Raw genomic sequence first — 16,012 nt, 5'->3', positions numbered from 1 at the left:
TGATAAGATAAATATTTTACTCCCACTACAACAATTTCATGGCCCATGCAATAAAAGACCTTTAAGAGGTACAAAAAAGGCAAACTGTACAATATCCCACCAAGATAGCAAAACAATCTCCTTACCTGGAAGTGCTTCATTGTCTATAATTTATAGAAGTACATTCATAATAGATTTTTCCGTAATCGATTGTCGTTAGTGGCAAACTGCATATTGTTAAACCCATGTTCAAGATTTTTCTCTTAGCAAATTCCTTTATCCTTCATAGAAATAAGTTTAACGTTGTTATTAAAAAAACAGAACTTATTTTTGTAGTGACAAATTGTGGTTGCTCTTGGTAAAGACTACTCCATCTTGGTTTCACATGTATGTCTCAAGATGTTTGATAACAATATGCACATCATCTTTTTTTATTTACAGTTGATTAATAATGATTTGAAATTAATATGTATGTAGTTACATTATTAGTCACGTTGAATTTATTCACTTATAATTTACTTTATATAGCGTAATGTTCCAAGATTAATTGTATGACATTTGTGATTTACTTTAGGACCTTTGTAGCTGTCTAAAACTTTATAATCTTGCATGTATATTATTAATAGATGCATTAGACTGACTACAAATAAATCTGTAAAATGCATTGATTTGCAAAGTTCTGTACATCATACAAAAAGCAAATATTTTTTGCTTTTTATATGTATTGTGTTTGTTTATATTTGCTTATACTGTTGTTGAATGTTTTGTTTTCGAAAATTAAGATTTATTGCTTATAAGAAACTGGATTTTTGTGAAGTTTTATGGACACACTTGACCTTACCATGCTTTTAGTACTTAGAGAATGAGGTTACAAAATTGTTCTTAAGAATTCATTTTTTTACAAAATCATGAGCAGAGTGAAGAAACACCACCATAATTTTAATCTACACTCAAAATAATTTCCTACACACATCTTTTTGTTGCACATATAGTTTTCTTTCTTAATTTTCAATCAATAGGACTGATCTAAAATGATGATGTAAATGATTTCAAACTGTGTAGAATTTTCTGTAGTATGTTTATTGCTGCTTTTAGCATTATATTTGTGGCTAACTCCACTGCTTAAATTGTGTAATCCTTTACCCTAGCAGTTTTTTTATGTTGGCTGTTTAGTTCTATATACACTTTCTTTAATACTTATAGAAAGGTATTCTTGAATTTAAACAAATTTATAAAACAAGATTTGATTCTATAGTTCTTATAACCACAAACTTTTGACGAAAACATCTCTAATGCTGATGGTTAGTGCTTATTTTAACCATTCACTCCAGAAACATACCTGAAATAAAGTTTAAAACTGAGTAGTTACTCCCTGACGAAGGGGGCAGCAACAGCAGATACGGGGCGTTTGATTATCCCATTAATACTGTTTTTTGTTGTCTTTGAGCAATATTTTAAGGCTTTTATTAGCTGTTTTATTTCATGGAAGTAATTGCTTAAGCACCAATGAAATAACGTGAAAGCTACTATGGCTTATTTGAAACTCATGCTCCCAAGCAGAGAATTTAAAAATAATTCACTTTGATTTTGTTATAAATTTATATAGGTGTCTTATTTTTAAATATAAATGTTTAAAGGTCATTTTAAAATGGACTCTTGGTGAAAAATTGAAAAGGATGTTCTGTGATAATAAATGTAACTTTTAATGGTTTCCAAGCACTGTAGTGGAGAATTTTTTTCTGAGCACATTTATTTTCACAGTGGCTATGAGAACATAATGTTAATTTATTTGTAATTTTCTTTTGCTTCTGTGACATTGTAACAGCAGAAAATATACTACACTTATACCGATATTCACAAAAGAACTCAGCATTATACTGTGAATGTTTAATAAAGTGTAAAGTAAAACATTAGGCCAACATTGATTTCTGTAGCCTGTACACAATGTCTGTTGTGATTATCCACAGCCTGAACTCAAACAAACACATAAGAAGTAACAAGACAAAGCCACTATGGACAGAGAGTAAACATGAAATGTTTCAGTTAGTTGTCATTTATTTTAATGTATCAAGGGAAATGTTTGTTCAGAACAATATATCAAATATAATATTATAGTTACAGCTGCATGAAAAATCCTCTGACACGAAGGAAACAAGAACAAGATATACATATATTTATATTTATGTATATATAAAAGTGGAAAATTATTTACAAGCAACTTTCTGATATGGAAAGAGTGGATAATTAGTGTTCTGACATTTAATTCTGATTCCGAAAAGTCACAACTGCTGTCATAAAATATAACATGTACAATTTCCTCAAATAGATTTGCATTGAGTTGTTTGAAAATAGAAGAGTCATAACATATTTCAGTTGTATTATAGATAACAGTGGGTAGCAAAATTAAAATAAATTAATCTCCAAGGAATTGATATAAAAAGCAACAGTTACAGTACTGTTATATCACCATAGCAGCTTTCTTACATACCTTGTCATGATTATACCTGTAAGAAGCTTGTCAGTATCAATTCAGAATCTGAATGATGATACATAATTAGTGATGAATGTATACAGTGGACAAATAGATTTTTATGATTTACAACTTTCTCTCAAGCAGAAGTTGTAAGCATACAAACATATTTCTCACAAAGTTTGTAAAATGGATTTTTTAATGAAAATGTCTTTCATAGTCTGAAATAAATAAACATAATCACAGAGTGGTGAAAAGTTTGGTGGTCTGAAATATATAAAACACTGTACATTATTTCACATCTGATAAAAAGAACACATGCATGGTACAGTATACTATTTAAAATACAGCTAGGGTTTAGCTGCCTCCATTACAACTTTTTAAACTCAGTCAGCTACTGTAGAAGTAATAAGGAACTCTGATTAGAAATTGTGCAAAGTTAACCACTTCTTGTGCTGCAATGTTATTTACTGGTCGAGAAATTTAATAAATTCATCACATTTGTGCATCAGTTTCAACAATTACATTCAGTGTAATGCTTTCATTCAACAAGTATATATGCTCCATTTGTCTAATATTGCAAGCTAACACAGAAAAGGCTTAGCTCTACTAAGGTAAGATGTATCTGAATATCTAGGAATCATTATTATATAGTTTAACATTTTTAAAGAAATTAGTCAGGTTTCTTTTATTCTGAAGTAGTTCTCATGCCAGATTATTTGTTCTACTTATGAGACCCTATATTTAATTTAGTTGTAGGGCCAGATTCATTCACAGAATATAAACTAAATATATGACTAGCTCCCTGTAAGTAAAGTCACTCTACCTATATATTTTTCTATGAAATGTAATCCTTATCATTCTATAACTTTTCTTAGTGACTGTTGTCATTTTAACATTTTATGATGTATGTATCTAAACATGACTCTGGCAAAGTTTTGTTTTAGATCTTTTTCAATTCAAACTAAAGTTTGTTCTATCTGACTTCAACAAATTATGGCTGAATGTAAATTTCCAGTGTACAGAGTAAGTGGTACCTGTAGCACTAACTATGATAACATTTGCAATATGTGTAGAAATTGCTTATATCACATATAGAAGAATGTACTGAGACAAGAAGAATTTCTATCAGGATTAAAAATAAAAATAAATAAAAATAATACATTCCCATACATAATTAATAACAACTTTCCTTCACAGCCATAATGACATGCAGAATTAATGATGATTTAATGAAATTGCAAATTATGAAATCTGATTGTCTCATTGGTAATACTTTAGACATGATATAGGAGTACTGAATTCATGAAATATGTTTGATGGAATATTTAATATTAAGCTTTTTCTTGTTTCAGTACACACTTCAGTTATACTCCTAAACTGGCAACATTGCATTAAATACAATACTTAATTTCGTTTATTTCTTCTTAAGTAGCAGCTTTATTGGTACAGAACAAAAAGGTACAGGTACATATTAAAAAAAATATATGTAAGAATAATTTCAGAGTAAAATGTAATCACAATACTGATCCAGTTTGTTGCATATCTGTAAATAAATTATGCAACTACATTCCATTCCTTTTTATAGGACACACACATCCAAGATGTCACCCTCATATTAACTCTATGCATAGAACTTCAACACTTAGAAAAATAATTAGCTCCTGCTCTGCTTATACCAATAGGAAGGCATCTGTGCTGATACATAACCACTGCTTTCTTGGTTCAATTAAAAATCTGGTAACAACATTTTATAAATATGTGTATATAAATATATTTACAAACAGAATAGATGTTTTTACAGTCAATAAAAAGAATATATTTACTTTGAAAGCTGTCAACAAAGAACCCTCAATTTATATGCCATTTACAGGAAAACACTTATCAATCTTAATATAATTTAGGCAACAGACAATATAACACTGCATCTGCAGCAGCATTTATCTTTTTAATACTAAAATTTGTACAGTGTACAATATGCACATTTTGATTTATAGCTGATGTTACAGGATTTTTGTTTCTTAATGTCTTTAGATGTTATCAATGACTCATGCACTGTGAAGCATTATTTTCTCACCACACGGTATAGTGAACTGGTAAAAATATAACAGTACCTTCTTGGGCAGAGAAGATCAAGCTCAGCATAGCACTCAAAAAAACCTGTTCTCAGTATTACAGGAAGTGAATCATCGGAATAACAGAACATTGTTGAAGTATGTGTCATAAAAACAATCATTTGAACTATTATCCAGCATAGTAACAAAACGAAGGTCACATTCGATTAAAAATGTGTACTAAGCTACACACGATGTCATGTACAGTTCAAACAAAAATGAGGAAATTATAAATAATGAAGCAGTAATAATTATTTGAACCTTACGATTACGAAGGTCGGTACCACAGTATAAAATCATGAGACGAGGTATCAGATTTAAATACAATACATAAAAGTATCACAGAAAGTTTCTTATGACTAGATATGGGCAACAACAAAACATCGGGACAACTATTCAGTCAACGCTAATTACAGGTATGTTCCGTTCTCGAAACTTCAAGCAAAATGGGATTTTTGATATTTTTATTAGTACGTTAGTACCTAATTTTAAGAACAAAAATATTGAAGATATGTTAAACATTTGATGTCGAACTTTGGTTTAGCGTTACAAAAATATCCCATTTTTGCAGAAGCCGGTTACCATCGGTGAATTTACCTGTTTTGTGTATTTGAAGTCTGTAACTGTACATAAATCACTGTTCAAAAACGACCAGCCAACACCTGTGTCACTGACAACATTGAAAAACATTGAGAGATCCACTACAAACTCACATTTACAATACTGTTGACAAAACTGAAGTGAAACCGGCACTAGCACTGACATTAAGGCAACAGGCACAAAACATATCCACACGGCGACACTTCCCTCGAAGCAAAAATGAGTCTTCTGTACACCACAGAAAACACGGCATTCTCTACAGACCTCACCAGCCACACGGAAACACAGAAACGCACACACGACACGCTACTGTCCTCTCGCACACTGGTCGGTTCGCAACCGTTTCCCTGTTTTCCAGTCTGGGTCGATACGTGAAAGAGATGGAGGGGGAGGGAGGGAGGGAGAGAAGGGGGGGTTTGAGAGAGAGCGCATTTGATGTAAAATGGTTCATTTCGACGATATTTGGGGATTTTAACCCTAACTTGTTCCAGCACAGTACAGAGGAAGGCAGTTTCTAAGTCAGACAGAGGCCACTCGATAAGTTACGTCACTGTCAGGGAACCACCACATACGACGAGTGGTTCTAGAAAGGGAGCGGTGACGGGTACCGCACAGCCGCGCCCGGATCGGACGTCTCGTATTTGTAGCCGGGGTGGAACGTCCGTCGACAGAGATGGGAAGGCACCCGGGGTGATCGTCCTCCAGTGTACAGTCTGCTCGGTCTCCGACTGCCACCTCGAGACTGCGAGTGAAGCGAGAGGAGCTCTGGCCGCTGCACGGCGACTCACATCCAGGACGCGCCGGTGTGCGGCGACGAGTCCTGTCTGGCGCCGTACAGCGCCACCTCCACTCAGGACTTCCAGACGCGCAGCTTGCGCAGCGACACCTTCTTGAGGCGGGAGACGGCGGCGCGCAGGTCCAGGTCGCGGACGTCGTCGTCGCTGAGCGTCTCGCCCTCGGAGTGGACCTCGCGGTGCTGCGTGGCGACGGGCGGCGGCGGGCGCGGCCGGCCGCTGCAGCTGGCGGGGAACTTGTGGTGGCGCACGTGGCGCGACGTGGTGGGGTCGCTGAGCGCCTCGGCCACCGGCGCCTTGCCCGCCTGCGCGTGCGCGTGGCCCGCGCTGCGCCCGGCCGCGCCCGCCGCCGCCGCCGACAGCCCCTTGCTGAGCCGCTCCAGCGTCGCCGTGCGCAGGTTGGCCGCCACGCGGTGGCGCCGGCCCGCCGGCGGGGTCGCGCGCTCCCGCTCGCGCAGGATGAACCGCCCGATGGTCTGCCAGTGTGCCTGCCGACCAGAACCGGACACTGTAGCAAAGGATGCTCACACCTACAGACAACATCTACATCTACATCTATACTCCGCAAGCCACGCAACGGTGTGTGGCGGAGGGCACTTTACGTGCCACTGTCATTGCCTCCCTTTCCTGTTCCAGTCGCGTATGGTTCGCGGGATGAACGACTGCCGGAAAGCTTCAGTGCGCGCTCGAATCTCTCTATTTCTGCATTCGTGATCTCCTCGGAAGGTATAAGTAGGGGGAAGCAATACAGGGTGTTACAAAAAGGTACGGCCAAACTTTCAGGAAACATTCCTCACACACAAATAAAGAAAAGATGTTATGTGGACATGTGTCCGGAAACGCTTAATTTCCATGTTAGAGATCATTTTAGTTTCGTCAGTATGTACTGTACTTCCTCGATTCACCGCCAGTTGGCCCAATTGAAGGAAGGTAATGTTGACTTCGGTGCTTGTGTTGACATGCGACTCATTGCTCCACAGTGCTAGCGTCAAGCACATCAGTACGTAGCATCAACAGGTTAGTGTTCATCACGAACGTGGTTTTGCAGTCAGAGCAGTGTTTACAAATGCGGAGTTGGCAGATGCCCATTTGATGTATGGATTAGCACGGGCCAATAGCCGTGGCGCGGTACGTTTGTATCGAGACAGATTTCCAGAACGAAGGTGTCCCGACAGGAAGACGTTCGAAGCAATTGATCGACGTCTTAGGGAGCACGGAACATTCCAGCTCGCGACTGGGGAAGACCTAGAACGACGAGACACCTGCAATGGAGGAGGCAAATCTTCGTGCAGTTGATGATAACCCTAATGTCAGCGTCAGAGAAGTTGCTGCTGTACAAGGTAACGTTGACCACGTTACTGTATGGAGAGTGCTACGGGAGAACCAGTTGTTTCCGTACCATGTACAGCGTGTACATGCACCATCAGCAGCTGATTGGCTCCACGGGTACACTTCTGCGAATGGTCCATCCAACAATGTGTCAATTCTCATTTCATTGCAAATGTTCTATTTACGGATGAGGCTTCATTCCAACGTGATCAAATTGTAAATTTTCACAATCAGCATGTGTGGGCTGACGAGAATCGGCACGCAATTGTGCAATCACGTCATCAACACAGATTTTCTGTGAACGTTTGGGCAGGCGTTGTTGGTGATGTCTTGATTGGGCCCCATGTTCTTCCACCTACGCTCAATGGAGCACGTTATCATGATTTCATACGGGATACTCTACCTGTGCTACTAGAACATGTGCCTTTACAAGTACGACACAACGTATGGTTCATGCACGATGGAGCTCCTGCACATTTCAGTCGAAGTGTTCTTACGCTTCTCAACAACAGATTCGGTGACCGATGGATTGGTAGATGCGGACCAATTCCATGGCCTCCACGCTCTCCTGACCTCAACCCGCTCGACTTTCATTTATGGGGGCATTTGAAAGCTCTTCCCTACGCAACCCCGGTACCAAATGCAGACACTCTTCGTGCTCGTATTGTGGACGGCTGTGATACAATACGCCATTCTCCAGGCCTGCATCAGATAATCAGGGATTCAATCCGACGGAGGGTGGATGCATGTATCCTCGCTAACGGAGAACATTTTGAACATTTCCTGTAACAAAGTGTTTGAAGTCACGCTGGTACGTTCTGTTGCTGTGTGTTTCCATTCCATGATTAATGTGATTTGAAGAGAAATAATAAAATGAGCTCTAACATGGAAAGTAAGCGTTTCCGGACACATGTCCACATAACATATTTTCTTTCTTTGTTTGTGAGGAATGTTTCCTGAAAGTTTGGCCGAACCTTTCTGTAACACCCTGTATATTCGATACCTCATCCAGAAACGCACCCTCTCGAAACCTGGACAGTAAGCTACACCGCGATGCACAGCGCCTCTCTTGCAGAGTCTGCCACTTGAGTTTGCTAAACATCTCCGTAACGCTATCACGCTTGCCAAATAACCCTGTGACGAAACGTGCCGCTCTTCTTTGGATCTTGTCTATTTCCTCTGTCAACCCGACCTGGTACAGAGGATCCATGGCGCGAACAGTCCGATCGAGGTGGTTCCACAGATACGCGATTGAGTTTGAATCCGGGGATTTAGGCGGCCAGGGGAGTACAGCACACTCTTCGTGGTGGTCTTCGAACCACGCACGTACACTGCGAGCGGTGTGACACGTTGCATTGTCCTGCTGGTAGATCCCATAGTGCCAAGGAAAAAAGAAACTGCATGTAGGCTTGACCAGGTCCCCAAGAATAGATGCAAACTTATGTTGATCCAATGTGCCTTCCACAATGACGAGATGGCCTAGGGAATGCCCTGAAAACATTCCGTCATCCAATGTGAATCCTTCCGACGATTATTGCATGGCTGTACTCACCGAAGGACATCTGTCCGCTAGAGCATAAAACCTGTTTCATCTGAAAAGACTACCACTCGCCACTCAGCGGACGTCCAGTTCCGATAATGGCGTGCAAATTCCAGCCTTTGTTGCTGATGAGCAGCAGTCAGCATGGGTGCATGAGCTGCATGCCTGCTGGTGGTGGCCGTGCGCAGTAACATTCGCTGATCGCTTGTCGAGGAAACACCTTGGTTCATCTGGGTGGTCAGTTGTTCAACAGTTGTACGTCTGTTCACACATTCACATCTCTGCACCTGTCTGTAGCCTGTGGTGCCCTTGTCAGTTTTGGATAGCGTCTTTTTGCCATGCATAGTATACGTTTACCACAGTGGCATATTGATCTTCTGGTTAAGGACAACCACACCGTAAGCAATACCAGGTCCATCTTAATCAAATTAAGTTTGGTTAGGCCACTTGTTGGGTTACCCCCGTGTTGGTGTTTGAGGGGGGCAGATAGAGCCATGTTGCGGCTCGTGTCGGTGCCATTGGTAGGTTGGCATCGTGTAATAGGAATAATGGTGTCTCGTTTTCTTCTTGTGTTTACTGGCACCACTATGTTTGCTAGCACTGTCTGTCTGCAAGTGGCAGCAGCAACGTTTATCGATATCTAGTACCGTGGTACTATCTTGGGAAAGACGTCAAGTGTTTTCTGCGTCGGAGTGTGTCGTGGAGTTCGGTTGGGACGGAGCAGCAGTGAGGTATGGCAGTACGTGGACATGACGGGACTGCTGGCGGCATGCAGGCACTGCCAGATCGAGGGGCTGCATTTGCGAGGGCCACAACCTCGTTGTCCAGCGGACCCAGGACATTTGAGTTAAGTGAACATTACCCCAGTAGACAAACTTCCACTATTTTGAGAACACACCGTTTGTTCGTGCATTGTTGCTCGCAAGGTCGTTGAGACGAAGAGCAACGAGTGGAGTGTTTGGACTTTGCTAAATTAGTTAGCCATCCTCCGCTTCTTATTATTAATCACTGAATTCCTTGTGTTTATTGGTGAAGTTCAACCAGCGGTATTTTTCTGCCTAGTGGCCGCTAGCGCCCCAGTTACCTGCCCTGGAGGTTAGCATATTTTCGCGGAGTGTACCTATCCTCGCCTTGCCACTGCTGTCCAGTAAGGCGTGTAGTTCGACAGCCACCTTGATTGTGATCGAGATATGTTGTTTCTTTTGGACTACTTTGGTCGTAGTGGTTCCTTCTGCTTCTGGATGTTCTAAACACCAGATTCTGAAGACGCAGTACTGTCCATCAATTCCGCCTTTCCTGGGTTATTCCATCGTTGTATTGGTTATCAGACATTATGTAGATTTCGCAAGAGTGTTAGTCTATGTTTAAACTGTCACTAGTTTGAGTTGCCATCCGGTTAAGTGAATACATCTCTTGGCTGCCTATCTCATCGGTTACCAAGTTGAGCGACTTTTCCAGGCCGATCCTTGGAGCTCTGTTTGAGGCCCACTTCTCTCTTGGTTTGATCAGATTGTGATTACTGTTTTTTTAAATACATTTTAATTTTGAGTTATTACTATTGGGGCCTTCATCCAACAAGTAATTTGAATTTCTTGACAATAAAGCGTTCCGCCGTGAATGCAACTCTTAAGAATGTTTAATTAGATATTGTCTCTTAATAGCGAAACTTTGATGATTGTGTTTTTTAAAAAAAAATATTTTAATATCTCTCGGAGAGTTTTAATTGTTTTTAAGAATTTGTTATCCAGGCCTTCAGCCATTACATTGTTTTGAGTTATTACTATTGGTGCCTTCAGCTGACAAATAATTTGAATTTATGGTCAATAAGGCCTTCTGCTGTGAGTGCAAATTGCTTAAGAATTTTTTTATTACACATTGTGTCTTAATAGTCAAATTTGATAAATGTTCCTTATTGTAAACCTTATTTGCAATTGGTTCCAAATAGAGCGCACGTGATTTAAAAAAAAAAAACTAAGCAACTAATTGTAACTGAGTAAGGCCCTGTCCACACTGAATCCTGTCTTTCCCTAAGTCCCATGTTTCAGTGGTAGTTACGACAACGGCTGCACTGATTTTTGCATCTCCCTGACACAATATACCCTCCACTGCTAGAGCTGCTATCTGCCGTCTATGAGTGGTTGTTGAAAGTTGACATCGAACATAGGAGGTGCTCACATTAACGTAACTCGACCTTATATATCTCTGCTTCAAGCAACATTGCCAGAACGCCAAGCTGGAAGTCAGTGAAAGGAACAATATTTTGAGGACACTCATAGCCAGCAGCTGGGAGCTAGTCGTCATGTCCTGAGAACTTATGCTCTTGCTTTGTGCGTGTCACAGCAGAGTACATCTCACCCGTGTGGAGAGTGTCTGCTCACACCATGCGTGCTGACAGTGCAGTCATTGAGTCTGTTCGAATCCTGTTGGGATGTATGAAGCCAACTCCAGTCGAGAAGCTCTACCTGATGGTATGGCCCCCTCTCCCTCTGACAGAAGGGTTATCGCTGCCGATGTGGGCAGTGTAAAGCTGATCAATGATCCCTATCGTATACTGCATGATAATCAAGCCTCAAGCCTGTCGATTTGTCGATTGAAACATAGAACGCGCTTTATCATTAAGACTCAATCTCTAGAGGGGAAAACCAGAGTATAATCGCATCATAAGATGGAAGAGTAAGCTGCTGACGGATATCCCTACGAAGGAAGAACTAGCCCCAGGAAAAGATATGTCCTGCTCTGTTTGGACATCACCCAATCGCTTTAGGGGGGCGTCCCTCATTGGAAGACCAACATGCAAAAATGGAGCATCCCTCCAGCTATGAAGATGTGCCCCACGGTTGCGAAACAGCAAGAGATCTGGGCCATTTGCTCGTATGCCCTACTGGAACAACTTACACAACACAGGACTTGATCGAGATGTGCGGTCCCTTCCGTCAGAGGTTCGAGTCCTCCATCGGGCATGGGTGTGTGTGTTGTTTTTAACATAAGTTAGTTTAAGTTAGTTTAAGCAATGTGTCAGTCTAGGGACCAATGACCTCAACAGTTTGGTCCCTTAGAAATTTACACACATTTGAACATTTTTGAACTTGATCGAGCAAGAAACAAGGCCATTTGAGTTGTTGCATTCTGGAAATGCTGACGGAGCAGGAAAATGAGTGAATTACGGTATGACACCGCTTCTAGACTTGACAATGGCCTCGATTCGGCGAGGAAGACAGTTCACAAGTTCCTTTGAGCATGATATATCCAGCTGACGCTACCCACTGATAAATGGATCCTGTAGAGCTGCCAAATAACGGGGATGTTGACTATTACGTTTCACCTGCTGATCCAAATAGTCTCAGCCATTTTCCGTGGCATTAATTTTATGTGACTTCGCGGGTCGAGGTTCGATAGGGTGCCTGAATCAAATCAAGAATGTATGCATGCTGCCCTGAGGACACGACTGTTGTCATCTTATAAGACGAGAGTGTTCACGGCATACTAACATGAATATACTGATGAAAGGGCAAAAGTTACTCACAAGTAACGTTGAAATAAAAATCCTGTCTCTTGTTCACGATAACCTGAATGAGTCTGATCAAGTTATGGTATCCACAAGTCACCGATACCTCTAAAACAACATATCACTACCTCTGGCCTGAAATATACCGTCCCCACATTGAGGGTTAAAGGCCTGCACTTACCGCCTAATATCATTTCAAAACAGGGAAAATTGCGACTCGTCGGACTACGCTACACACTCCATGCAGCTACAGCCCAATTTTTGTACTATCTGGCCCACTGAAGACGCGAAACTTAATATGCTGGTCTGACCAATGTCTTTTGAGAGTTACTCGACTGCATATCACCTTCGCAATATTCGCTGGGACGCTGTTTGAGACAACCATGCATTATCTGACAATGGCAACTCTTTCTGGATTTGAAACGATTACTGTTGACAATCCGTCACACTTGTCTCCGTCCCTTGTCGGTTTGGATCTTTTTAGGTTCTCTGTTGTTACACTGTGATACTAATAAAACAGTGGTGACGTTTATGATATGATGTTATAATGTGCGTTTTTCTCTGAAGTCGTGATGGTGTTAGTGGTTGGGGTATGGAATTTACTCCTATGTATAAATAACACTGGGGAAGATGTTTTAATTGCAGAAAAAGACACGTAATGGACATGAGTGAAGGCACTGAGAGTTGGGATGTAGGGATTAGGAGTTGGGAACGAGATTAGCTGTGCAGGATAATGGTAGGCTGGAGGCTTCGTTTGAATTTTGATGGGTGGGATAGGCTGTAACTGATATGATGCATAGGAACCACAAATTATTGCATGATCTTAGTGAATGAAGGAATTCAAATTTCGTTGGCTGCTACCAGCAGCAATTCAGGGTTCTCAACCCTAGGGGGTTTAATGAGGTATTGGAACTCAAATTTAAGAGATAGATAGAGCAGACATAGGTATTACAGGTGTTTTAGGTGTGGAAGCCTTCTGAGCTGGTACAGGATTCCGGTGGGAGAAGGCTGTCATAAACTGAAAGTGAGGCAGAGTGCATGTTGTTCAAGAATTTGGAGGGGGCTATAGATCTTGGGAGGAGTGAAACAAAAGCAGATTAAGACATATCTCCGCATCGATGATGAAATCATAAGAGACGAAATACGAGCTCAGAATGTGCAAGAATGGTGAAGGAAATTCGGATGAGTCCTTTTCGAACGAACCATCCCGGCATTTGCATTAGGCGACTTTGGGAAACCATGGAACCTAAACCAGAACGACTGTATGAGATCTGCACGGCTCTTCGCCGGAGTGAGAGACTAGTATCTTGCCTCTGCGATTCCTGACATGGTAAAGCAGTGCAAGTTCGTGATACAACTGCATTGGCGAGAGGATGGGTTGGGTGGACGCTTTGAGTATATGGATGATGGTCAAGGGATTTGATCGCCCTGTCTCACCTGTTGATAGCTTAAATAGTTGTATTGCGAACTCTTTTTCATGGTTTGTAGGTGGGAATTCCAATTTAGTTTACGACCAGACATTAATAAAGTACTTTGGTGTTTTGATTACGTGGACTGGACTATTGAGGACTCTTAGGCAAAGGTTCCAGGGATGGAATACGTGCGTGATTTTCCCTATAACTGTTGCCTGATTTTTTTGTCTGGGGTGATAAAGACCTACCATCGGTTACAACAGCGAAAGGCTTTGGCACAGTGGTAACACTGGTTCCTGTCAACTCACCGAAATTAAGCGCTGTCGGGTATGGCTAGCATTTAGGTGGATGACCGTCCGGATGTGCCGAGCGCTGTTGGCAAGCGGCGTGCACTTAGGTCTTGTGAGGCCAGTTGGGGAACTGCTTGACTGAGAAGTATCGGCGGTCGGTCGGTTCCGTTGGGTCTTCCGAGGCCTCTTCAGATGGTGTTTTTTATTCCTTACAACAGGAGATGAAATTGTTGGTGTGGAGTTGTAGGGATCGTTCAATGAATGGCCATAACAATTTTTTCCCTACCCCAAAGGCTAGACTAGACTTTTGAGACCATGCACGCTGTAGAGACCAGTTCTTTTCAAGCAAACAGCATCCAGTGGGACAGAGTTGGCCCCAATTAACAATGTTTTGAAAGAGATTTTCAGTTTCGGTACTTGCCTTGCAGCAGGGAAAACTCGCGAAAACCTTGATCGAAACCGGTGGATTGGAGTTAGTCTTAATTTATTTCTGGGACAGGCCGTCCAAGAAAAAATATGAAATATGAGGCCTAGTGTGTATTTGAGTTTATGTTTCGGAGTGTAACAGAGCCGATGACTTACTCGACATGTGTCCCTTGGCAGCAGGAAGCTTAATGCATATAGGCAGAATGTCAGAATCCTCACGTAATCACTTAAAAAATGCGGACATATACTTAATCTTTCAGTGTAATCTGTTAATTTATACTTCAATCTGTTATTTAATTTTCAACATACTTATCATTTTAAAAATAAGTGTATTTGTTACTCTTAAGATAGACAGAATATTAGTGAGCGTACGAAAGGACTAACTGCGTCGGACAAGATTTCACTTTTTAAGTTCTTCGGCACTGATCACCGTGATAACGTTCTACACCTTCATAATCCGTACAGTCCTCGTATAATATATTTCTTTACGTTTATCACATTACAACAAGTCGTCAAGTCTGCCTCCGCAGCTGAGTTTTTTTGCCTGGCTAACTACCATGCTTCCCGATGCCAAACAAGGAACTCGAAGGTCTACAAGACCGACAACAGCCGGGAGAGTGGTCTGCTGACCCCACACTCCTCAGTATCGCACCCAGACTGATCCATCTGTGGTCAGATTTGGTTGGTCTGGATCCAATCGTCATCAAGATCACACCCGCACCTTGTGCAAAGGCAACCATTTTGTTCTTTCTTTTTCGTATTTGTGGAACACCCCTTTTCTGGTCTTCAAGTTCCTATTTTCTTTTTCTCTCTCCCCTTCGGTTACCCTTCCACCATTCTCCATCTATTTCTGTTCGAGAACATATGATGAGGACAGGATTTCCGATTTTTGTGCCCTCCATTTTCTTCTGTCAACTGACGGCAATTTTTGCAGATAGCACTTCAGAAATGGGTTTATGCGCTTGCAAGCTTGCGACGCTGACTTCTGGCACTCCTGCAAAGCTTCCTGCTTGGATTTCCTTCGCTGGATCACTGTCTCCAGTCGTGTCATTCTCCTCGATGATCAGAACTATAGTGTCATCTCTTGCCGTTACACGAGAGGGAGCCAAATCCCCGTCGAATGAGCATTAGGATTATATTATTCGGTTACATCAAATGATTTTGCTGTCTGCTCTACTGTTACTGTGCGGCAATGGCCACTAGTGAATAAACGGCTGTAGTGGTGCGTACTCTTGCCGGAAATTATCTAGTTGACAAAGATATCGTTAGGTCCCGCTACATGATAGTCATCTGCTACCACGTGTACGAGGGAGCAATATCAGTGAACTTAAGAACTGAAGCAATAACTTAAACTACAGTTTCTGTTTCGTATAAAACATTAAAATACAGGTTGCGTATGTTACATTAGAGCCTTACAAAAACGCTTCCTTGTCTGAATTCCGAGAAAGAGTAGGGGAGTAACGTCTGGTCTATATGCAAGTACGCACTGTTAAAAGTGTTAGAAAATGTCAGTTTCTAATCAAGTGCAGCCAAACAGCAAAACTTAAAAAGCG

General features: G+C 41.4%; 1 protein-coding gene across 1 annotated transcript in view; it reads right to left on the bottom strand.

Moving 5' to 3' along the window:
• Positions 1-1,571: 1,571 nt before the first annotated feature.
• Positions 1,572-16,012, bottom strand: part of LOC126153857 (uncharacterized) — a 1,728,205-nt gene continuing 1,713,764 nt past the window's right edge. Inside the window, exon 58 of the mRNA XM_049916098.1 lies at positions 1,572-6,445. Within this exon, the coding sequence (XP_049772055.1) occupies positions 6,014-6,445 (432 nt within the window). The 3' untranslated portion in view covers positions 1,572-6,013. The remainder of the gene's footprint in view (positions 6,446-16,012) is intronic.

This window comes from Schistocerca cancellata, chromosome 2 (assembly GCF_023864275.1).
Source record: "Schistocerca cancellata isolate TAMUIC-IGC-003103 chromosome 2, iqSchCanc2.1, whole genome shotgun sequence".
Lineage (NCBI taxonomy): Eukaryota > Metazoa > Arthropoda > Insecta > Orthoptera > Acrididae > Schistocerca > Schistocerca cancellata.
Note: the sequence above shows the minus strand (reverse complement) of the source record. Positions and strands in the feature narration are given on the sequence as shown.